Source organism: Aethalodelphis obliquidens, unplaced genomic scaffold (assembly GCF_003676395.1).
Source record: "Aethalodelphis obliquidens isolate GAN/ISIS:26980383/991018 unplaced genomic scaffold, ASM367639v1 scaffold87, whole genome shotgun sequence".
NCBI lineage: Eukaryota > Metazoa > Chordata > Mammalia > Artiodactyla > Delphinidae > Aethalodelphis > Aethalodelphis obliquidens.
The window spans coordinates 2,786,411-2,811,376 of NW_020838031.1; the positions used below are offsets into that span (position 1 = coordinate 2,786,411).

At 44.2% G+C, this 24,966-nt stretch overlaps 2 protein-coding genes across 11 annotated transcripts in view; one reads left to right on the forward strand and one right to left on the reverse strand.

Moving 5' to 3' along the window:
* The first annotated feature begins 113 nt into the window (after positions 1–113).
* Positions 114–24,757, forward strand: SPRTN (SprT-like N-terminal domain). 9 transcript variants are annotated; one of them, XM_027094045.1, is made up of 6 exons: positions 114–237; positions 369–643; positions 1,663–1,762; positions 5,633–5,761; positions 8,489–8,756; positions 24,244–24,757. In XM_027094045.1, exons 1-6 carry the CDS (start codon positions 235–237, stop codon positions 24,447–24,449), a joined length of 981 nt encoding a protein of 326 aa, XP_026949846.1. In that variant the 5' UTR covers positions 114–234; the 3' UTR covers positions 24,450–24,757. The 9 variants fall into 9 exon arrangements, with proteins under 9 accessions (XP_026949846.1, XP_026949847.1, XP_026949848.1 ...); XM_027094046.1 differs by lacking the exon at positions 24,244–24,757 and adding an exon at positions 22,365–22,713; XM_027094047.1 differs by lacking the exon at positions 24,244–24,757 and adding an exon at positions 16,930–17,176 and having other exon boundaries at positions 115–237.
* The window catches only part of EGLN1 (egl-9 family hypoxia inducible factor 1), a 57,347-nt gene continuing 51,553 nt past the window's right edge, over positions 19,173–24,966 (reverse strand). For both annotated transcript variants that reach the window (XM_027094050.1, XM_027094049.1), the window contains 2 exons: positions 22,711–22,778; positions 19,173–21,701 (listed from right to left, as the gene is read on the reverse strand). In XM_027094050.1, coding sequence (XP_026949851.1) covers positions 21,637–21,701; positions 22,711–22,778 — 133 coding nt within the window. In that variant the 3' untranslated portion in view covers positions 19,173–21,636. The remainder of the gene's footprint in view (positions 21,702–22,710; positions 22,779–24,966) is intronic.

Consider the following 24,966-nt stretch of genomic DNA (forward strand, 5'->3'; position numbering starts at 1 on the left):
CAGGCGTTGCGCCTGCGCAGCAGCGCCAGCGGCCTAGGGCGCATGCGCCGGAGAAGCTATTGCGGAAGCGAGTGGAAGGCGGGGCAGAGAGACGTAGGTGCTGCGCCAGAACCGAGCGTGACGTTGGTGTTTGACGTTACTCGCGAACCGAGAAGGCGGTAACCAGGTTTCTGAAACCTGCCTCCGGTTCAAGCCCTGGGAACCCAAGTTTTGAGCCCACTGGGAGGTGCTGTCATGGTGAGTTCTTTTTTTTTTGAGCCCCAGAAGCTTTACTTCGGCGTCTGGGACAAGTTGCGTTCTCGTTGTCGAGGCAGTTTGTCTGAGTCTCGCGAGATCGGTGGGCTGACCCGTGGGCCGGTATCTCCTAGGAGGAGCTCGACCCGGCCGTCCGAGGCTCCGGTACGTGGAGTCCCCCGGCAGCCATGGATGAGGACATGGTTTTGGCGCTGCAGCTTCAGGAGGAGTGGAACTTGCAGGTCTTGGAGCGCGATCCGGCCCAGGAGCCTCTGTCTCTGGTGGACGCGTCCTGGGAGCTGGTGGACCCCACCCCCGATATTCAGGCCCTGTTTATGCTGTTCAACGACCGTTTCTTCTGGGGCCATCTGGAGGCGGTCGAGGTGAAGTGGAGCATGCGAATGACGCTGTGAGTCCCGAGCCGCGCCGCGGGCGGGGGGCGCCGGCGGCCGCAGCTGGCGCTGAGGAGCTGGGGGCAGGCGGCCCCTCGGTCCTGTGTCCCTTCCCTGCCCTTCTCTGTCCCGCCCAGACAGCGTCAGGGGAGCCCTGTGGCCCACCCCGCGGCGGTTTGGCTGGTAAGGGGACGTTCCTTGGCGTTAGAACGATGAGCTGACCGTTTTCTGATGGGGCTTACGGGAGCGCTCTAGGACCCAGGCGGGAGAAGCAGCCGGAAGCTGACCCCGGGAAAGGAGGCCGAGGCCGCGGCTTGCTTTCTTCCCCGGGACGCGTGCAGTCTCTGCCGGGCTCGGCGGGTACCGCCGCTGGGCCGCGAGCTCGCGGGTCAGGGTGGGGAAGGGGCGGCGTTTCCCTACTTCTGGGTCCAGGGGATCTTCGGGGGGGGTGCGGCGGGGTGCGTCTCAAAGCAGCCCTTTCCGGCACGCCGAGTCCGGGAAATGCCGGCTCCAGGTAACCTGCTGCTGCGTACGAACGGAGTTGAGATGTTGACAGTGCGGTTCGAGGCCACCGCGCTTGCTCTTGGATGGAGGCGAAGCGCCCTGAAGTTAAGAGATGAAGGTACGACACGGAAGTGTGTTTCTAGTGCCATGCTGCTGCGTATGTGGGTTTCCTCGACGCTTCTGGACACAGGCTGCTGGAGACCTGGCCGTTACCGCCACCGACGACTGACCGACGGTGGCGTGTAGGAAGGAGGCAGGGAGCGGCAGAACTGGACGGCCTTCTTCGAGCTCTTGCGGCCAGGCTGGGGTTCGGGGAGTCCCTGCTGCTCAGGTGCCTCCCTAACTGGCGCGGAAGGCAGGGGCCGCCCCTCCAAGCGGCTGCGCGTGCGCTCTCGAGAGAGAGCCCCTCCCCCCTGCCCGAGAGCCCTCTCAGTCTGGACCGTTGGAGAAGGAACCGGCGGTTGCCCTTTCCCGTCCGCTTCCCTTTCGCGTATCTTTGCTAAGCGACCGTTTTGTGGTGGTTGTTTTCCAGGTGCGCTGGGATATGCAGCTACGAAGGCAGAGGCGGAATGTGTTCCATCCGCCTCAGTGAACCCCTCTTAAAGTTGAGACCAAGAAAGGATCTGGTGGAGGTATTCTTTGCGTGAACCCGATGCTTAGCTCAGTAATTTAGAAACGCTTGTTACTGGTTTAGACTGCCGTAAATTAATTTGTGCACGTGAACAAGAAAAAACCCGTTTTCCCTCACTGCGAACTTTTATTGTGGGGCAGATAATAGTGATTACCTTATATTCTTATCGTGTTTCGAAAATAGAGGCTTTCAGGTAAGTCACCCAATGTGAACTTTACGGTAATCCTGTTTATGTTCACGGTGTGTTCTCATTTTTATAAATGAGATAATCAAGGTTCAGAGAGGCAGAGTGGTTGGTTTAGAAGCAGAGAAAAACTTAGGATCCAGATCTTTGTATTGAGACACACAGATTCTCCTGTGTTCAGCCACCATGGTGTCCTCCCAGGACGTGTAGCTGACTGGCAGAACAAAGCAGCGTGAGGGCACGCTGCGTATCTAGAGCTAGTGGCCACTCCTGCTAGCAAAACGGAGCCGTGGGAGCTGTCAGAGTATGTTTAGTGGAGTCGAATAGTTGCCTGAAGATCCCCAAGATACAGCCAGTGTGAGTGGTCTTGCCCCAATTATATCACCTGCAGCATACGCACTAGAGGGCATAGGTGGTAGAGAAATACCACCTGTGGTATAGGTGGATGGGAAATAAGTTAAAACATGCTTGGAAATATGTTTTTAAGGGTAATAAAAGGTAATGGGTTTCACAACAATGTGAATGTACTTAGCACTACTGAACCGTACACTTAAAAATGGTTAAGGTGGTAAATTTTATGTTACTTTTTTTTTTAACCACAGTTTTAAAAAGGTAAATAGCCACTAAATGTAAAATGGTACAACAGAAATAACCCAATTAATAAGAAAGAAAGGAATAAAGGAACAAAGCCCAGATCAAATAGAAAGGTGGACATAAAAACAGCAGTTATTATGTTAAATGTAAATGGACTAAACACTCCAGTTAAAAACATGAAACGACATCCTAGATTAACAGAGACATGTTTAATATAAAGACACATGTTAAATATAAAAGGATGAGAGAAAGCATATCATCTAAATACTAGACAACAGAAAGCTGCTATGGCTTTACTAGTATTAGTTTAAAGAATTTAAGGGAGGGAGTTTTACTAGAAAAAAGGGAGACATTTTATAATGATAGAATAATCTATTAAATAAAAACACATAGTGACCCTAAAAGTAATAACATAGCTTTAAACGACATGAAGCATCAATTAGCAGAAACAAAAAGAGAAATAATCAATCCACATAGTTGCAGATGTTAACACAACTCCGTTGGTAATTAAATGAATAAGCAGGAAAAAAATAGTAAAAATGAAAAAACAAAAGTTGAACAATGTGATTAACCAGATCAACCTTACCAGGAGCCCCAATTGGAAAAGCCCTAACTGAAAACTGCTTCATGAATATTTGTTGCATAAATGATTAAATTAACACGTGAACAGTTTTTATCTTTTTAAGGTAATGGGCAAGAAGAAAATGGGAAATAGGTGCTAATGCTTCAAGTGAGCATTTGCTGTTGGCAGAAAGTTCTAACATCAGATCAGGAAGGTGGACAGAGGAAGAATAGGGGGACTCTGGCCCGTATTGAAAGTAGCTGCCTAAATTATAATCAGTAGGATTCAGAAAAGGAAAAGACTTAAACTGCTTGAGGAGGTCAAGAAAAGCTTCAGAGATGTGGATTTCATTGCTAGTAACATCACCACGCCTACTGCGTGCCAGACTACCCTGGTTATTGTAGCGTTCGCCTTTACCACAGCCCTGCAAGATTAGGGTATCTCCATTTTAAGGGTGAGGGGCAAGTGTAACTTGTCCAGGGTCACGTGGATCACGAATACCAGATCCTCGCTTTAGGCTCTGGATTCCCTGGCCCTAAAGCTCTTGTCCTGTCCCCTTAGAACTGTTACCACTGCAAACTAAAACATGGGGGTGAGCCTGACAGGACAGGTTGGATTCTCACATGTACACATAGTAGAGGAGACTATCTAGACAGAAGGAGCGGGAGTGCTGTGAACAGAAGCGAGGCCGCTAAACTTACGGCATGTTTAGGAGCAGAAGTACTTGTTTTTGGCCAGATATAGAACAGTGGTGGGAAATAGAGGAATTTGGGGACCATGCTGTGTAGAGCCTAAATGTGGAAAATGGTAGATATATAAAAATAGAAGTGTTCAGTACAACGCCATGTCCCATTTTCAAGATGTGTTTAAATTGGACCAAAAATCAGGAACCTAAGTAGTTTCTCCTTTCTGAGAATAGTTATCATTATTTTAGAAAGTTGAGAGACATCTGAAATGTAGAATGGCCTTTGACTCTAAGTCTCAGTAGAGTGGCATTTTCTTGAAAAGATAGAGTTGATAATTTTAAAAGGGATGGTTTCATAATGACCAAGTTAAAATGTTCGATTCTCCCATTTTGCTGTTCAGCATAATTTTGTAAGACTAAAATTCATTAATGCCAGTCTAGTTCTTCTGATGGAAATTCTTTTTTTCACAAAACTATGGAGGATTATGAAAAAGGTATGCTTTTGAAGACCTTTATGATTTTCACTTTTTGTGTTCACTTTTTTTTAGAATAAAGTATGAAATAGCAGCCTTAAGTGCTTTTGTTAACTTTGCACCTAAACTGCTGCATCCTTGGTGTGGAATGAGCAGGTTTTACTGTTTGTTTTAAATTTTTACATGATTCAGAATCCCAAAGCTATAGAAAGCTGTACACAAGGAAATCTTGATCTCCCCCATCCCTCTATTCTGAACTCTCTACCTACTAAAGGATACTGTTATTAGTTTCTTTTTTCTATCGTTGTTCTGTTTTGCCAGTATTTATATCCACTCTTATGCCCTCCCCACCACATAGCATACTTCTTATACAAAATTCTGTGTATACTCTTCTGTACTTTGCCTTTTTTCATTAAAATGATACAGTCTGTAGCCTCCTCCAGATCATTTCATAGAGAAATTTTTCTTTCTTTTTTATGGCCGCATGGCATTCCATCTGTGGCTCTTCTTTCAACAAGGCCCCTGTTGCTAAACACTGTTCTCACTGTTTTGCTTTTGTAAGCAGTGCCACCGAGAAAATACCTCATATGTGCGGCCTTTCATTTTAGTCTGGGTGTTGCTGAGTTCAGCGATAAATGGATTTGTAATTTTGTTAGATGTTATCAAATTCTCCTCCCCAGGGAGAGGAGAATTTGTACCGTTTTGCACTCCTACCAGTGATATATGGGAGTGCTTATTTTCCCTTAGCTTTACCAATGGTGTCAAACTTTAGGAGTTTTACTAGTCTTGATAAGCAAGAAGTGGTATACTAATGTATAAATTTGCATTTCTGTTTTTATAAATGACGTTGAACGTTTTTCACATGTTTATGGATCATATATGTTTCATTTTCTCTGACCTGTCCGTGACATTTGCCTACTTTAAAATTGTATTGTTGGTCTGGTCATTTCCCTGTGGACTTTTAGGAGTTCTTTATATTTTAGGAATTAATAGGCTGTGAGACGGTTGCACATATATTTTTCTGAGTTTCTTTTTTCGCTTTACTTATAAAATTTTTTCCCCATACAGAATTTTAAAATTTTCATGTAGTTGGATTTGTCAGTCTTTTCTACTGGATTTTTATTAATAATTAAAAAGGCTTTCTTGGAACAAGAGTTCTTAGCCTGGGACCTACAGAGCTTTGGATATTATAGAGACAAAGTTTTGTGAATGTATGCTTATGTAAGTTTTCTAGAAAGATCGTTCATGACTTTGTTCAGTATCTGAACGGAGCCTGTGATCCAAAGAAGGTTAAGACCCCAGGTAGAGTAAGAAAATGCATTTTCCTTTTCAAAAGCACCATAACAAATTAATTTGACTGTTCTCTGTTTCAGACCCTCTTGCATGAAATGATACATGCCTATTTATTTGTCACGAATAACGATAAAGATCGGGAAGGGCACGGCCCAGAGTTTTGTAAGCATATGCATCGCATCAATCGCCTGACGGGAGCCAATATAACGGTATATAAAGCCACACACATTTACGATATTCAGCAGTTATTTATTCAGCACTTCCTGAAAATAGAGAACTGGGTAGAAACGAATACTGTGTTTGAGGATTTTCCACAGCAAGTGAGAGGCCCAGAGAAGCTGCCTGGCCTGTCGAGGACCACGTAGGCGGAGGGCGGCCGCACCAGCGGTACCCTGGTGCCTCCAGCCACAGCGAGGGCAGCCCGTTGCACAGGGTTGCTGCAGGCCTGCGCACCTCTCTTCTGGACCACTGCAGTCCGCTCCTGATTTTGTTGCCTCATCGTGTCCTCCTCCAGTCTGTCCCATATTCTGCCACCATTTCCTGTGTCATTCCCTTCTTCAGAAGTCTTGATTCATGTTTCTGCATGATACTGTAGGAGATGGCAGAGCCTGGGGTCAAAAAAGCAGGAAGAGTCAGGTTGCTTGCGTCCAGACGCTGGTGCCACTGATTCACTGTGGGACCCGCAGATTTCTTCTGCGCTTCAGTTTACTCGCGTGAAAGGAGGGTAGTGACAGCACCTACCTGTTGGGTCCTGTGAGGCTTAGAGGAAGTACGTGCAAAACGTTTTAGCACAGTTTGAGTACTCATTAAATATTAGTTGTTTTTGTTATTACTGATTCACTTTTTCAGATAACCTTGCTCTTCCCTTTCTCTTCCCTTCTGCAGCCCCCCTGCTTATGTCTTAACGTTTCTAACTGGACTTTGCACCTCCGTGCCTGTCCTCATATACCCTCTTCCTAAAAGATGCCACTTCTCCTATTTTCTGTCAACATGATCTCCATCTTTACAGTGAGATGCAGCTTCTCCCTCCTTGGAACCTGCTCGGCAGATGTTTAACCTTTTACACTCCTTTATTCTGCTTTCATACCTCTCACGGGGCGGCTCTTGCCTGTCCTCACATACCTCTGCATGAGATGTGTAGTGCAGTGTCTCTACAGGCGCTTAGCAAATATGGAATTGAATGGAACCAAACAGAAATATTAATTCCTACAAAGATTAAATGCCTTGGTGTGTTTAGATATTTCCTTCCTTTAAAAGGCAACACAGGCCAGTGTGATGGAAAGCGAGAAGTGCTGACCCTCCGTGTATTATTCTCTAGCCGTCAGTTTAATTTTCTAGAGAGCTCATTTACTTACCGGACAGAGTTCCTTCAACATCAGGGAAGTGGCTTGCATCAACACAATCACATAAAATCCAGATTAGCACAAGAATTCCGGAGTTGCTAGTGTAAAAGACTTAGTTTCTTCATCAGAATTCACACTTTAAGCAAAATCCTAGTATACTTCCTGTTGTTCAGTTGGAAGAGGATATGCCCTTTTATCTTGGATGTCTGTGTGTTTTCATCTAGGAGGTTTGATCAGGTGGACACCCCTTGCTTTCACGGGTTACATCACGCTATAGCACACTCCACAGGGCATCCACATTGAGAACAATTTTATTTTAGTGACTACATTGTTAAAAAGTTACATCCCCAGGCTATAGGAATTACGGAAGCTGCAAGCAAAACAGATCCAGTTCGCTGTGGTCTTTGCCGCTGAATTGTTAAGCGGAGTGTTCTCAACACGAGAGAGCGGGCAGGGTCTTACAGGCCTCCTCGCTCCCAGACCCTCTGGCCTCCAGTCTCTTCTGCCCCTACCATCGTTTGCGTTGTTGGCGTGCTTGCCGAATGCTAGAGTTGGTTTGCTTGTGATGGAGAGATGGCGGCTACGAGACTGTCTGTCTGTAGACTTACAGACAGCTTAGCATTCTCCCCACGGGGGACTTCGCTAAAGAGTCAAATGCCTCGGTTTAAACCAACGAAACAAAACTCAATGCTGCGCTCCTTATATAAACAGTAACATTTCACTGAGAGGACAGGAGGAGAAGGTGCTCAGTCCTTCAGGAGTATCCGTTTCAGACGGTGCCCTGCCGTCCTCAGCACTCCTGAGGTGGGGGGGCTATAGCCGTCCTGTCTGTCTCCTGCTTAGGTTCTAAGTAAGATTTCATCTAGAGGGTGAAACAGACGGATCCTGTTGAAGGACTGAAAAGCACATTTACAGAGAATTTTATTTGACTCGAAGCTTTTCACTCAGCAAACACTGAGCACCTTCCCTGTGCCAGGCGGTAATAGCCACTAGGGGTACAGGCTGAGAACTTTCAAGTCCTGGAGAGCTTTTCACCTATAATCAGATAAAATGATAGCCCGAAGCCTTCTTATGAAGAAATGGGCGGAGCCGGGCGCATGTGCGGGCGGGTTTGACAGACGCTGCACGAGGTTTGGGTCCAGCATTTACAGGAAACGGTCCTCAGGACCCTTTGTTTACTTACAGGGGAAGATTTCAGCTTGGCAGTGGGAACAATTCTTATTTATTACAGCATTATATAAAATCTTGTCTTTATCCTAGTTTTTCATCGTTTAGAAATAGGGTTTCTAAAACTTTTAGCATTTATAGAAGCTTTTTGTTTTTTTTATTTTTAATTTTCTTGTCTTCTAGTCTCACCGTTTTCTATCTTTACAGTTTATGAAGCACTAAATTAAGTGCTTCTGTTTCCCATTAAAATGAACTTTTGAAGAGAAGCTAAATATCGTTACTGTCTTTCCCAAAACACAACTTCAGAAAGCTCTGGGAAACTGGAAAGTTGAAAAAGGGGGCGGGGGGCTGCTTATATATGGCTTGTATATTCTCTTACACTTGTTAACCTGCCTGCTTAACGCTGACAACTTCGTCTCGACCCAGGTGTACCATACTTTCCACGACGAGGTGGATGAGTACCGGCGACACTGGTGGCGCTGCAATGGGCCGTGTCAGCACAAGAAGCCATATTACGGCTACGTGAAACGCGCCACCAACAGGGCACCCTCTGCCCATGACTACTGGTGGGCTGAGCACCAGAAAACCTGTGGAGGCACCTACATAAAAATCAAGGAACCAGAGAGCTACTCAAAAAAAGGCAAAGGAAAGACAAAACCAGGAAAGCAGCCAGTATCAGAAGCAGAAAATAAAGGTAACTCTGCTTATATTCTCCCAGCTTTTCCACGGCTGTGGCTGTGACACAGACAGTACTGTCCATCAGGGACCTGGCATTAGGTAAGCTTAAGGATTGTTTCTAGTGTAGACGTTTTCAAGTGTGGACTCAAGGGAAAAAAAAAAATCCCGTTGTCCATGAAATGGTGGTAGAAAACTATCCTCTGCTGTATACACATGTGAGTAAAAGTAGAAGCAGTTTCCACCGCTGAAATTTGAGGGTGAAGTCCCTTTCCCTGTCCTGACTCACTGGGTCATTAGGATAGAAACAGAAGGCAAAGACTGTCCGAATGAAAACAGTAATTCAGATAACAATGCCCGGAATGGAAGTCCTAGCTACACCCCTTCCTATCAGTTGGAGTCTATCCAGGTGACTTCTGTTGATGTATGTATTTTCATTGGGAGAATGGGAAAAGGATATGACATGTATTACGCTAGTACTTCATCTTCAGGATTTATCCCTTTCCTGTGCAGTTCAGAGTTACTGCCTTTTTTTTTTAACTTTTTTTAGCTCTGTAATCTCACTTTTTTTTTTAAAGTCTTTATTGAATTTGTTACAATATTGTTTCTGTTTTTTGGTTTTTTGACCTGGAGGCATGTGGGATATTAGCTCCTTGACCAGGGATCGAACCTGCACTTCTTGCATTTGAAGGCGAAGTCTTAACCACTGGACCGCCAGGGAAGCCCCTAGAGTAACTGCCTTTTGAAGGGGTAACAAGGTTACTAAAGTTAATGCTTCTTCCCTTGGGAAGCTGTGGATTTGATGTGATAAGGACTCACAGACATAAGCTATATTTCTCATATCTGAAGTGTTCATTAGTAAGTTGAGAAGCTATAGAAGAATTTACGTGGAGAGATTTTATGCCCTCAGTTTTGTGAGTTGGGAAGATAAGAACGTGGTAGCAGATTTTTCGCTTCTGGAATGACACTTAAGAATACTAAAAGCAATTTTCAAGGTAAAAGTTACTTTGCTGTTGATGTTTGTGTGATAGAACTGCTTATCTAAATATGAGAGGGTGTTTTTGTCCTTTATGTTTTCTCAGTACCACAGCTTTCGGACTGCTGAGGATTGTCCGTCTCCCGTCAGTAGATAATTACAACATAGTTCTAATGCAGAACAGAAGTAGTATTTCTTCATTTGGAAAAGCTATCCATTAGCTTAATATTTGTTATGGTATTGATTTTGAGCCAAGGAAGAATCTTATTTGCTTCTTTTGCAGGTAAACCGAACAGAGGGGAGACACAGCTGTTAATCCCTTTCAGTGGGAAAGGGTATGTTCTAGGGGGAACCAGCAATTCGCCTTCATCTGGGAAATGTCTCACTTCACATGCTGTTAAAACCCAGGATCTTTTAAATCAGGACCATTCAGCAAATGCCTTAAGACCCAATTCGAAACCTGAGGTGACATTTGAACAGAACGGCTCAAGTGGGAAAACTTCCTTAGTCTCCGCTGCTCTCAGTTCCAGTCACCAAAGTGTTTTAAGCAACTACTTCTCGAGAGTATCGGTCTCCAAGCACAAGGCTTTCAGAAGTGTGAGTGGGTCTCCGATGAAAAGCCTCACGGTTGGTGACATCGCTAAAAACTCGGTCTCTTCTAGTTCTCAAAGGAGGGTGACATCTTCTAAGATATCCCTAAGAAATCCTCTAAAAGCAGTGGAATCGACATCTGTGACTGCACCCCAGGTTGCAGGTGGGCCTGAAGATCAATTCCCAAGTAAACGCCCCAGGCTCGAAGACAGGACCGTTTTCGACAACTTTTTTATCACGAAAGAGCAAACACAGAGTGGTGGTAACGATCCAAAGTGTGGTTCACGTCCTATAGCTGCAACGCAGAATGCCAGCAGTTCATCTAGTCAGAGCAGAACGGTTCACTGTCCTGTTTGTCAGAGTGAAGTTTTGGAGTCTCAGATTAATGAGCACCTGGACTGGTGCCTTGCAGGTGATAGCCTCTAAGTCAAAAGCTGAAAACAATCTCAAAAATGAATGGGTCTCACATGTCCCACCCGTATCACCTCATAGCACAGTGTCAGCCGCTCAGGAATTCCTGGTTAGTGCTAAGATCTGCAGATTATAACCTAGTTCACCCATATTAAATGTTCTATTTTATATATACATATATGAGATTTTAACTTAAAACTATTTTATGTCTGAGGGTGCTATACTCACTCGTAGGTGTACTGTAGCCCAGAGTTGCTTCTGGGTGCATACACGTATAATTTTTAGATACTTTGATTCTTTCTTTTAAAAGTATTTAAATCTGTTAATCTTTTTAATTTGCATATTTTCCTTAAAATAGTCAGTGAGGAATCCTGTCAGGTGTTTGGTTAAATTCCTTTATTAATATTAAAACTCATTCCCAGAACTGGTAATATTCATAGTATCGGACATATTGACCAAAAATACAACCTAGTTGTTTTCCGGTACTCAAGGCTTTTGGTTTTTCTTTTTTTTTTCTTCAAAATTTTAACAGGAAGTACATTTCCTATATTATTAAGATTTTTATTTCTCTGTTTCACTAAAAGGTGGCAGCAGGTTTGAGGTTAAAGTAGATAAGCAGAGTAAAATAAATTCCTTTTGGAATATTGCTGGTAACAAATAGCCACTGTAATTCTGTGGGCCGGGGTGGAGCTGTTCTCTCAGCGCTTCAGCGAAATGACTGGTTAAAGCTCAGTACTAGGTAACTGGCATATATAACATAACCAAGTTGCCTAGTTTACGTACAAGTGGACCATCATCTGGAAACAGTATTATGAACCTTAAGCCAAAGTTGAAACCATTTAGGAATACCATTTGTGTATGTAAAAAATTATATTTCTTTTAAAAAGCATTCTTTTCCACGTCCCAGCAAAGGGACAGAGATAGTTTGGTCAGTTTACTTTGTCTCATGGCTCTGCCACCAGTGTGTTGGCGTATTTTCAGGGCCTTAGTTCACAGGTTTTCTTTTTCTTAACTTCGTTGCAACGCGACTTTACATCTGTAAGGTGCAGCTGGGTTCCCCGCTGAGTGACCACTATGCAGGTGCAGTTAGAGAGCATTTCAGTTGCCATGAAGTGTCCTTATGGGCAACTCTCGCCAGCCAACACCCACCACCCCAGAGTAACCAATGTTTTCGTCTGTCACCACGGTTAGTTTAGCTTGTTTTTAAACACTATGAAGTAGTACCTTTGTTGCTATGGGTAGCAGAAGTTCAGTCTTTTCATTGCTCTGTAGTATTTGTATGAATATGCCCGAGTTTATCTATCATTCTGATATTAATGGACATTGCAATTATCTCCAGTTTGGGGCTGGCCATTCTGAATAACGCTGCTAAGAACATTCGTACTCATTTCTGCTGAGCATATCCCCAGTCTGGAATGCAGGGTCACCAGGTGCATTTATGTGTAGCTTTAGTAAATGCTGCCAGTTTACAGTCCTGCCCGCAGTGTATGAGAGCTTGTCGCTCAGCAGTCTTAACGCTGTTGTCAGTGCTTTTCATTTTAGCCTGTCTGGTTGAGTGTTTACGAGTTTTGATATTTCTTAGGCATGAAGTTAAACAATAGTATTTAATAAATATTTATAGATAAATGACTTAAAATGTGTATTATGTTGAATATATACCGTTACACTTTCATAGAGGATCATTTTCTCTACTTCAATTTAACAAATTTTGTGCAGTTTAACACTTTTTGGGGGCGGAGGGGTGCAAAACCGTACAAGGTTCTGGGGCTGTGAAGTAAGTAAGAGCCCGAGTCCTCAAGGAGCTTTACAGCCTAGTCGGGGAGTGAGACAAGCAGAGGTGGTTTCAGCGCAGTAAGTGCTCTGACGGGCTTCTGCCGGCGCTGCGGGAACTTAAAGACGATCAGCAGAATAGCCCAGGGCTTCAGGGGACGGAGGGACAAGCTCTACATCCGGCTGAGTCTCCTAGGGCCAGTCAGGGTCGCCTGGGGTCGGCGTGGGGGATAGAAAGGGCCTTGCAGAGAAGGAACACGAAGGCTTGGAAACAGACCGGCACGTTCGACTGGGAGAACTAAGCTGTTCCAAGTGGACGGAGTGTATGTAAGATGTGAGGGGTAAGATGGCAGGAGAAGGGCTGCAGACAGGACAGGTGTACGCAGAGCCTGAGGGCAGAAAGACCCATCCGTCCGTCACGTTCTGCGCTTTACATCCAGTTTGTATGGCCATCTGCTGATTCAGGTGGGGCTGGTGCAGTGAGGGTTGGGAAGGCTTGTAAGCCAGCCAAGAACATTCGAGAAGTGTTTTGACCAGTTCTCCGGGGGCAACAGAGACAGGAGGAAGAAAGGGGGGCAGTGGCAGGGAAAGAGAGAGGATGGGTTCGAGAAATCCTCAGGTTGTAAAGTCAAGAGCTGGTCAGTTTTAAGGGATGATGGGAATGTTAGTTGGCAAGAAAACAAGTTAATTTTAAATTTGGGATTAAATAAGGCTTCGTGTCAATCGCTCAGAATGCTGATACTCCCCAATCTGTCATTTATATTAGAAAAATAGTTTTCTGTTTTGTTGGTTTGTTTTTCCCTTTTAAAGCAAGTTTCCTATCCTGATAACAGTCATTTGGGGTCAACCTTTAAATGTTGTTGCCCTTCATGTTGGAGAGATGGGGTGGGAGAAGGGGAGCAGACTTGACTTCTGTAAAAATTCGGTGTTTTTTAAGGTCAAGGTTATACAATATCTAGCAAAGCAACTTTAGACCTAGAAAGTGTAGTGGACTTTCACAGTAGACTATAAATGCATATCCTAACTGGAAATTCTAAGGTGGGTGGGAAAATGGGACGGAAATCTCGCAGAGTGTCCCGTCGTCCTAAAGCTCCGAGCTTGTGGGGTTTTTCCCCCCCCCCCCAAGCTTAGAGGAGTTTTAAGTAAATTAGAATGTCAAAGTGAAAGAGGCGCTGCATCTCCCTGCAGATTAGTACCCAGCTGGGATCCCGTGCCTGGGGCACACGCGGTATCTCCTCTCACTGGGCTGCTTGGTGAAAAAGCGGAAGTCTTTTTGCAGTTAGTCCTTATTGAGGGGCAGTGGGTTCCTGTTGTTCTTTGTCTCAATTTTTTGTCCTTGAGGCTACTGGTGCCTTAGCAATTTGTTGTGTGTGTTGTTGACTAAGTAGCATATCCACCAAATGAAGTGAAACTCTATTGGACAATTATTATTACAGATTAAATTGCCTGGGGAGTTGAAATGAACAGAAGAGGATGCAATGTGGAGATCAGCTCTGGTTTTCCTTTCTTTTTCTAACATTCCACTAGAATGTTAGAAGTTATGTAATTCCATACACATCATCACACACCTTTTGATATGAAAAGTGAAAGACTTGATCTTCTTAAGTGACTCAGGAATCATCTCAATATTAAAATTTACACCGTTGTAGACTGTAATACAGAAACAAGCCGCTGTTTGCTTTCTTCAGTTCTGGTGCTAATAAACCTACCAAAAGATTTATACCCTCTGGCTTCACTGAACACCAGATGGCGCTCTTAGTAAATTAAATTTCTCTGAAAAACCGAAGGCAAAAAGCAAAGCCAAAAGGATATAAGGGAGAAACTTCAACGGGCATAGTAATTGCTAATTTTGACGCATAAAGGGAAACGGTAGGTTAGGATCTCAAGTCCTGAGAGAGGAGGGGACACAGCATGGCCAAGAGTGTGTGCTTGTTGAAACAAACGAGGACTGATCTACAGGGCACCGTAATCTCCCCAGACTTGTTTTCATTTCACCTTCCACTCTGAACACTTAACAAACATATGGCAAAACATGGTACTCCCCAACAGAATGTCTTCCAGACGCGGTGGGACCTATACTTTCTACTGCTTTCAAAATCACAGTACTCTTCCTTTGAATGTCTGGTACTTCTTATTTTGTTGTGTATCATCTAGGTTAGTCTGAAAGCTTCCTAGGACATAATGACCTTTGCCCCTGTGTCAGAGGTCTAGAAGAAAGAAGAGGGGCCTGTTAAATTCTTGGCGTTTCTCAACTTCCATTGTTACCTGCTTTTGCAAAAACATCTTAACGTAACACTGACTCTTCCCCATACTTCCCTGAAGAATCAAAGTTTGTATTTTCAAGATAGGATATTCTTAAGACCCAAATCATTCCAGGTTATAAGCATGCTTTGCAAACTAAATACATGAAAATCTGCATCTACATGAAAGAAAACTGGATTTTTTTTAACAAAAGATTCCTCACAGGGTTCCTTTATGTATTTGTATACATTTAAAATAATTCCCTAGGGAAGGTAAGATGCACCCAGACACCTGTTCAGTTGCATTCTTACCATCAGATACTCAAATAGCCACCTCCATAGGATCCCCAGGGGAGGATGGAGTCTAGCTAGCTTCTTGGCATGTCTGTGAGAGCCACCGTGGTTGTTATCTGTAGACTGTTCATTCTCATTGGTATAGCAGGCGTGTATGTGTCCATCCTGCTTTCCAACTCTTTGTGCCTATTTTATTTTGTACTTTGGGCTGCTTTCCTACTTTTTTTTTTTTTAAATGACCTTCATTATATATTCAGTTGAATCTATTCTTCCTGGGGTACCTCACAATTTAATCTTCTAATTTTGTCATTTTCAATTCTCTACTGAGTTGCATCAGCTCTTGTTTCACAGCTTCCTGAGGAGTCTTTTGGACCATTTTTGTTCTGAGATTTTGAATTTCGAATTTCAGGTGTTAGTTTTTATTTCCTGCCAAGTTCTGTTGGAGGATATTTAATTCACACCGAATATTGTTGCAGTTTTCTGCCTTATGGTTGAGGGGAGAATTTTCAGCAGCTATACTTCTCGTTTTTTTTCTTCTTATAGATAGTAGTGTTTGTAGATATTTTCTTCCCTTTTCGGCTCATTTTGAAAGGTATTCTTTTCCTTGACTTGCAGAAACAGTTGGTTCGACGTAGGCAAGGATGAGGGGTTTCTGATTCAAGAGTGTTTTCTTCTGTTGGAACAGTGAAATACGGTATTTCTCAAGAGATGACACTTTTCTTTGTGAGGTGTGTTGGGGCTTGGAGTCTCACCTGATTCTGTAATTTTACTTTTCTAAGACCCTTACTTCCTCCTTTCATTTTATCATCAAGCCTCCAGGAGACATCTCCCCCCTGTCCCAGACACGGTACATTCCTCACACAGCCCCCTTCAATCTCATTCAGACTTCCCCTTGATGATCCCGTGGGCAGCGCTGTGAGGCACTGGTGTGAGGCGTCAGCATCCCCATCACTCGTGCTGGGGGCCCTGTGTTCTTGCCCTGTGTACTGCCACAGCTAGGCCCCCTGCCCTTGTCTCTTTACCATATAGTTTCCACCTGACTCCGCCTTCATAGGAATTCTGATGCCGGCTCTAGATGAACTTTTTTCTGTGTCTCACAGTTACGCTGCAGGTACAGGTTATAGGTGACTTTGTTGGGAAGACAGTGAAAGAGATTCAGATTTAGGCAGCAACTACTATTCCTTGGAAAACCAGAAGCTCAAGTACTCCCCCCTTAAATATGAACACACAGCAAGAACTATCAGACCTGGGAGGAAAGCTTCTAACCTGACAGACAAAAATGAAATCAAACAGAAAACAACGTTCAATACTGTGTCTATTCAACAGAATAGGTTTTTCTATATTTTAAAAATTTAGAGAACATAAAAGAGAGCTCTTGAAAATTAAAACCGTGAGAGCAGACGTGAAACCCTTGCGGGCAGAACTGAAAAAGACACGTCTCCTCGGTAAAGGACAAAGACGCAGAGGAAGCAGACGACAGCAGCTGGCTCAAACCTGAGGTGCACTGTCTGAATGACTCGGGTTCAGAAAGAGCAGAGAGGGTGGAGGGGAGAAACAATTTAAGAAAATGTCCCCGAATGTACGGCACGAATTTACAGCTTGCATACCTAGCGTACTGGCGGAGAACGGGTGACTGTAAAACGGTGGAGCCCTGGGGACAAAGAATTATTCCGTGAGCTTCCACAGAGGAAAAGCAGATGACATGTAAAGAATTAGAAACAGGAACGGCTTCAGATTTCTCAGCATCCACACTGCGACTTAGAACCTGGACAGTGCCTTCAAAAGTCTGAAGGGTAATTATTTCCAAGCTAGATTTCTAAACTCAGGCAAGTTACCAATTAAACGTGAGGGTCAAAAAAACCAACAGACATTGGTCTCAGGAAACTGAGCTCTCACATACTCTTTCACAGAACGCGTTGAAGGCCAGGCCCACCAGATTGAGGAACTAAACCAACATGGAGGAAGACATGGGACCCAGGAAATGGGAGACCCAACGGAGAGTGGTGATAGGATCTCCAGAACAATGTGGAAGGAGGTCTAGGGAAGGCAGCTGTGCGCCAGGCACAAAGGGCAACCACTCCAGGTTCCTGCAGGTTAGACGCCACAGGGGAAAACAAAAGATCAAGCAAGACATAAAGAAAAAAGTAAACTGGGAAAGTCATCATGGTTTATTCTGCGTCTCACCTTTGAATTAGCACAAATAGCCTTTCCCCCCTCCCCCCCCACCGGCTGCGCCGCGCGGCATGCAGGATCCTAGTTCCCCAACCAGGCGTCGAACCCGTGCCCCCTGCAGTGGAAGCGCAGAGTCCTAACCACTGGATCACCAGGGAAGGACCGCCAGGGAAGTCCCAGATAGTCTAACATTAATGTGACCTAAGTTACAATGTAATTATGTAAGGAGATCGGGGAGGTGTCGCAGGGGCAGTGGAGGAGGGCTGGAGAGACACCTGTATTCTTACCTTCCATGTGGGGAAGTTAGGAGATAAATGTCGGACAATGAAGAATCAAGAATGTAGCGACGCGGGCTTCCCTGGTGGCGCAGTGGTTGAGAGTCCGCCTGCTAATGCAGGGGACACGGGTTCGTGCCACGGTCCGTGAAGATCCCACATGCCGCGGAGCGGCTGGGCCCGTGAGCCATGGCTGCTGAACCTGCGCGTCCGGAGGCTGTTGCTCCGCAACGGGAGAGGCCACAGCAGTGAGAGGCCCGCGTGACGCAACTGTATTAAGAACCGGGCACACACCCAAAGAATCACTTAGAAGAGGTGAAATCTTTTCTCAGGGGAAGGACACAAGGGGCTGTTTTCCTTAACAACCCCTACAAAACAAGCTGACTTAGCTCGTGTGCATTTATACCTTTGACTTTCTAACTGTAAAGGCATTTTATAGAAAAGCATAGAAATATAACAATTTTGGCAGAAAAAGGCCTAATCTCAATGAAAGAGAGGTCTCATCCAGTAACTCCCTATCCAGTAACCTCTACACCACCTGTTCAGAGCGCAGAAATTATCCATTCGATAAGAAGAGCTTTAGCCGCCTGCAGCTGCGTAGGCTCTCCCTGTCTTATGAACTGGTTTATATTTAAGTGTTTTCTACTTGTAAAGCTCTTCCCGGCTCATGAGGCCACGCCCTTTATACATATCATTGGTCCAATGGTCCGTCCTTGAGCGCTGCCATGTTTCAGGTGAAATTTACTTGCTGGTCAACATCATGAGAAGACTCCGCCTTAAAATCAACGGCAGAATCTGGAGAACGCATTCCTGGCATTAAGATGTCTAAAAACCTATTCTTGAAGCAGTGGAGACTGGGTACTTCTGAAAGTCCATGTACAATTATATGATCAAATATATGGTATAAATACATATAACTGCCACCCACAGCCGAGATACACTCTCATCCTTGAACCCTGTGTGTCTTGAGAATAACGTGTTTCATTTAGGTCGCGCACGACTCTTAAGATTGGAGCTACTGTGCTTGTTTCAGATGAAAAGGGCTCCGAAGGTCACGCAACTAAGTGGCTGAGCCAGAACTAAACCGATTGGTCAATCCTGCTGTGCTCTTTTACCACGCTACCAAATTTAACGAAGTCTTCATCCCTAGCTCATCTGCGCTCTCCTTTAACCCACGCAGCTATGTTTCAGCACAACTGTCCAAATGCCCCAGGATAGGTTGGGATATAACAAAAACACCATACCGAGAAATATTTTAAATAAGAGATCAATGAACTTTTGTATATTGTATATTTTGTATATTGTGAGAGCTCTTCAGTTTCTTGCATACACGTGGGACACCTCTGACGGCCAGCGATAGAACCTAGTGGCCCTTCCTTTTTGCAGCCGAGGGGCGACACAGATATGCTCGACAGCGTAAAAATCCTAGTAAAAGCGCAAGAATCCAAATGCTGAGAATCCAGCCAGAGGTCATGGAGCCCGTGGACCCAGTTCAGCAACTCCCAGGATGTTGCTGAAATTGTCAGACTCCCATGTTTACTGTTCTCTCTTCCCCGTTATCATTTATAAAAAGCAATACCAAACGCTCTGGACTGAACCAGAGATGTGTGATAGAAAAGCACATTATCTGACGGAAGGGCCCATTAAGAAAGTCAGTGTATGATAAAGGATTAAAAAAAAAACAAGACAGGCGGAAAGAAGCGTAATTTTTCAAGAACATTTATACATCTTTTTAATTAGATTAGCTTTACAAGCATCTGGAGAGCTTTTTCATAATGAAACGCCGCTTCTCAAATTACATGACTTTACATAAAGTCTATCTGTAGATGAATCCTCAAATTCTTTGCCTGCTGTGGATAAAGGTCTGTGTTTTACGGCTGGTTAATATGGTGAATGAAAACAGCATTAGAAGCTTTATCTTCAACCAGGATTAAACACATATAGGCCACAAAAAGTTTTATATAGAGTCCTGCTTGGTGACAAGTTAACGGTCCCACTAACATGAAATGAACAGATTTTAAATGGATATTAAAGGAATGGCTATCCCGATTTCTCAATCCTTTCACAACAATCTCCAAGAACTTATATAAACTTTTCCAAAAACAAAAAACAAAAAACAAAAACTTAAAACCTGTCTGGTGAGCAAAACCCACAGGTAGTAGAATCTGACACTTTGCACAACTGCAGAGAAACACATCTGAATGACACAGGGGCTCCCAGATTAAAAGGCTGTTGCTGTACACCTTCACAGACAAGCCTCCCATCCACATCATACGATTTCTACTAGACCTAAAAATAACAGCGCTTTTTGAGTTGTGGCCTCAGGCAGCGCACTGCACCGCAGGCCGGGTGGCAAAGACAACTTGCGCTCGGGGAGTGTGGAGGGCAGGGGGCAGAGGCACTTACTGTCGAGACGCTCCGCTGTATTCTATGGAACTAGGAGAGGAAGCGGAACGAAACTGCACGCGGGCGAGGAAAAACAACAGTCAACTGTAATTGTCTCCTGCAAGTTCTCCGGAAGTGAGATCACAATACTGAATATTCAATCCCACCCTAAGTCCACACTGTCAGTTCACTAAACAATTTTTTTTTCATGTTTTACATGAACAATAGCAATCTTTTAATAAAAATTACTGAGCTTTCCATAGAAAAGGTCTCTAATTGAGTACAAACTATACAGATGCTAAAACTGTCATAGGTTGAAATATACAGAAATATTTCTGTACACTCACATTATTTTGGCAAAGAAGATTAAGGATAGAGATAGAAAACTGAAGTGGGCAAAGGTCTTACACCCATAATTCACGCAAAATACAGATACCACCCTTAGGGCTTTGCTGAAGAGCCTAGGAAACTGAAGTCTAAGACACCCATCCTAATTCAGGTGTTAACTAACAGAAGTCTGGGAGGCCTTGTGTGATTTTGTAGTATTCCCTCTTTTTTTCCTGAACAGTGAAAAAGCAAACTCATGAAACATAAACGTATCTGTTTTTCTGCCTTGTGTTTCGTGTTTGTAAGCTAAACACCCATCTTTCGGTACTGATGAAGAGCGTCGTGTCCGGGGAGTGTGTCAGCAGTGGTCTGAGGCGTCACTAACGTTAAGTCTCTACCAACACCGTTCAGTCTGAATGCGCACAGCCTCCCCTTGACGCTACCCAACAGGAACGAGGTGCTGATCTGCTGACCAGATGGGCACAGGAGTAGGAAGAAAACGTTAACAGCAAAATTGAAAGTACAATCAACTTGACGGGAAGCAAAAGGAAAAGTCTTAGGAAAGGGGACAGTATCTTCTACATCTATAGGATATATATACCTGAAAGCATAAGAAAGCCCTTTATCTTGGGAACTTGATGCTGAGGATAACCTCAAGTTCATTTAGTGCCAGTCACTTTAGTTTTTTTAAATGTAACTTAAAAGATAAAACCTTTTTACTGTGTATGTTTTCTTATAAAGCATGAACTAAAAGTTATTGGTAGTAAACGGTGATGGTTTTTACTGTTATGTTTCACTACTAACAATGTCAGGAAAACAACAGCAGCAATTTCTAAGAGTCCAAATTAGTGTAAGACAGGACACAAAACAATCGGATTTTTCAGCTGGTGATTAAAGTGCTCCTTTTCTTATTTTAAGTAAAAAGAAAATTAAAGTAATCATTAGTCACTGGCAACAATCATTATAAGAGGCCTCTTAGGGCAAAATTTAATAGTACGAAGAGGTTTACAAAAATAGATTGATGCTATTTGGGGGAATAATACTGTAATTTTTTTCTCAATTCAGTTTTGATAAATTGTACCTGATCGTATAAAAATTACTTCAAATTCAAACTTGACTATATAAAAAAGGGAGAGATGCAATGCAGTCAGCTAGACGACAGACCTGGCAAATATAAGAATGGAAAAATTCCACCTAGGGCACTTATCTCATGTCCAGATGTAAATACCACTTTCAGCTGATAACTTATATTCCTCCCATCACAGGTTTGGAGTCAATCATGCAGTACAAAGCCACACAGTCAAAATCTTCGTTTTGATGCAACACAAAAAAGTTGTTGGTTTCCTTAAATTGCCAACTGGTGGTCTATTTTCTTTGTCCCATTTATTCGTATTCACAAGTTAACAAACAGCGTCAATAATTACTGTAGATGAGTGGGGTATTGCTGGATCAAAGGCTCTATAAGACGTCTTTACTGATTGAATCAGAAGGTTTATTGAGTTCAACCCTCACACCTTTTTCACCTGCAAGGTAAAAAAAAAAATTCATTCATTCAGTAAGCACCAGAGTACTGCTTCCCACTAAGTTCCTAACAGCTTTGCAAACACACATCATCTGAAAATGATCATGCTTGCACTTCCAAAAGTTACCCTCAGGACTGTATTACGAGGCATGCACAGACGCTGAACTAGTAAACCCTCAAAGGGAAAAATCATTCTCTACACAGAGATAATGATTTTTGTCTCCTTTTATTTGAAAAGCAAATCAAACTGCTGTAAGAGCACAGTGTGTTCAGCATCACTGAAAGCACACTACTAGGCTTCTGTCACAAATAAACTTTAAAAATACACAGAAAATGCGTGAACATTCAATTTTTATAGTTTTATAAAAGGCTGATGTGGGATTATCAACGGGCTCATGAATATACAGCTAGTTAAATCAGTAATATGAACGAACTTGAGCAGGTTTGTGGAGATACAAGGTAGGGTTAAAGACAAGACAGGTCAGTGGTCCATCCGATGGAAACCTCAGACCCAACCGCTCCAGGAGATAACCCGTAACTGGGGGTGACCTATGGGCGCCACTGGCAGACGTGGACTCCACATGCCTGTCTGCTTTACTGATTTCAGCATGTCAATTCATCCCCTTTGTATTAATTTTCTTCATGTCCACATTTTACATGGCAGACCTGGAGTACTCTTCAGAGCACGTACATCTAACACGGAAAGGATATTATTACCTTTCCTCTGCGGGGAGAATGAGAGGAAGCCAGCCTGTGACTGAAAAGGATTATCACAGAAAAACTCAGCTTGGACTCAAACGATTTTCCCAGACTTCTTTGTCTCAAACTTTCCTCATCTTTGGGCAATTGTGACGGTTCAAGATAACAATGAAGATGACTTAAGAGCAGCCCTCTTCAGTAGGGGAATTAAGAATCAGCCGGAAACAAGGAGCCAGTCTTCTGGCTCACGGAAAGCGCTGCCTGGCTGCGGGGTCTCTTCCTTCCGGTGTACCCTGGCCCCAGATGTTTACCTGTTAGATATTTTACTTTAGCTCGTGCTCTCTCATCTGCATCAAAATACCAAACAGTTATTGCGTACCTAAAAGAAAATTCAGAATAGGGTAAGAATGATCACACTGGGGAAAACAAAGGGTATTCTGTTGCAAAGGTCTACTAAAACTTGTAACGCCAAAATAATGCCTAACTTGGGGTGACAACAGATGATAAGGGAGCGGAGCAACAACCCACTCACTTAACCAGTAGTCCCAGTGCTCAGGAGTATGGCAGAGAGCCAGGAGTAGCTAAAATTTATGTTGCAGAGTTGATGAGTTTTTATGACTTTCTTAACACCTACTTAACCTACTTGATTATCTGTTTTGCAAGCCCACAGCAGATCAGAAACAGACAGTAAGAAGGTAAGAGTGGCTGTTACAGAAAAAGCACGCTATCAATAGCACAAGTTCTAAAAGAAAAGCAGAGAAACAGAGAAGGACTCAAGGCCAGGGGCCCTGTAGAGCAAGGGAGGGCTAAGTCTCCACCACTTCTAAGGACATCACTACACACATACCGGCAAAGAATCGTGATGGGGGTTTACAATTTTACAACCTGGAGTCATCAAGAAAGTTACATTATGCTAAGAATGTTTTAGGATTTTTATCAAAGCAATTATACTATGTTTTGTTTCATTTTTCTGAAAATTTCATCACTCACTTGGAATATCTCATTTCACAAATACTGAAGAATCTCTGGTTTATTAAATACCACTTAGTTACAGCTTTTGGTACCAATAACGTGGGAAATGTGCACACACCACAGGAAGGGGAAGCCCGCTGCACATGACCAGCGCCTGAGTAGAACGCAGCCATTGGTCAGAGTGTCCTGCGGCTTCTGGCCAGTGTTCGCTGGGGGCAAAGCAACACTGACTGATCAAATGAAGAGCCAGCAAATGTGGCAGAACTAAATCCTGTAACAGGTCGGAAGCAACGAGTCAAAGGCAGAGTAGAGTGGAGGCTGGGAGGCTGGGCCGCGGGGGAGGCCGAAGCCCCAGGCCACTCAGCTGCAAAGGGGCAGAGCTGAGCTCGAGGTCTGGCCTCCCGGCGTCCAGAGCTCCAGCCCCTCCCCTACCACGCAGCCTCTTCTGTCCTGTCAGGCGGCGTGGCAATAGGGAAGGTGCACAGACACACACTTTGGCACGTCTTCCGCACCTGCCCTACACTTTCAGTTACTTAGTCATCAGAGTTCTAACACCTGCCCCAAGGCCTTCCCAGAAGACAGCTGTAGAGCAGCAGGCGTGGCTCTGCTTCCCCTGCCTCTCCCTCCAGCCATCTGTTTAGAGGCCCCTCGTCCCCACGTCCCCCTCTGCTGGGACTTCCACAGCTGCCCCCGCTCCCGGCAGAGGCCGACGCTGCCCTACTCCCCGCTCCCCACACTCCAGGCCCAGTGGTGACACTGGACCCATCGATTCCAATTCAACAGGCCTGTCTCCCTCCTCCAAACCCCTGGAGCACTCCCTAATCGTCTGGCATCTATTTACCACCTAAAATGTCGGTTCTGTCTTCATCTAGAAAGGCTACAACCACACCGTATTCGAGATTCCATAAAAAGCAATGTCTGTGAAGCGGTCTCTAGGGCAGAGACGGGCACCGGGGGGACGGGAGGCGAGGCGGGGATTCAGGACGGCGCGCCGTGTGATGTGACGGGACCCCCGGCCTCCACCCAGGGATTCTTTTGGCCGCTAGCCACACCACTCAGCCGGCACTCACTACGATGAATTACGGCTGAGGCGACATGGCTCGGAGGGAAGCCAGAAGGAGGGACAGGTGACAAAGTCTGCAGAGCTTGAACCTCATCAAATGCTGGCCCGTCTCTAACATCATTATCAAGAGGCAGCTCTTCTCCCAGTGTATCTAAGGGACCTAGGCAAATGCGTGCCAGTGATTCACTACTGTAAGGTTCCAAGTCCCCTCTATAATGAAAAATAGGTATTAAAAAGTAGCACTTTTTTTCCCCCAAAAAATTTGATAACAATGTCTGTAACATCTTCCATTTTAATAGTCTAAACATTTTAATTGGGTCATGGTAAATGGTAAAAGAAATGTTTTTAAGAATACGTTAAACATAATAGGTTTAGAGAACTAAACTTTGTAGGAAAAGAGTGTAACGTAGAAAATAATGCAGAGGAGCGTGTAACAAGCCTCACAGACGCTTACTGTTGAAGCTGAGGGTGAGTTTTCTAACATTAACTCCCAAATACCTCTTCTCCACTTGGCTTTGCTCTACTCTTCTTC

Coding starts and splice junctions, on each gene's coding strand:
- SPRTN (XM_027094040.1), top strand. Junction 644..1,662: donor TGGAGCATGCGAATGACGCT/GTGAGTCCCGAG, acceptor GTTGTTTTCCAG/GTGCGCTGGGATATGCAGCT. Junction 1,763..5,632: donor CAAGAAAGGATCTGGTGGAG/GTATTCTTTGCG, acceptor TCTCTGTTTCAG/ACCCTCTTGCATGAAATGAT.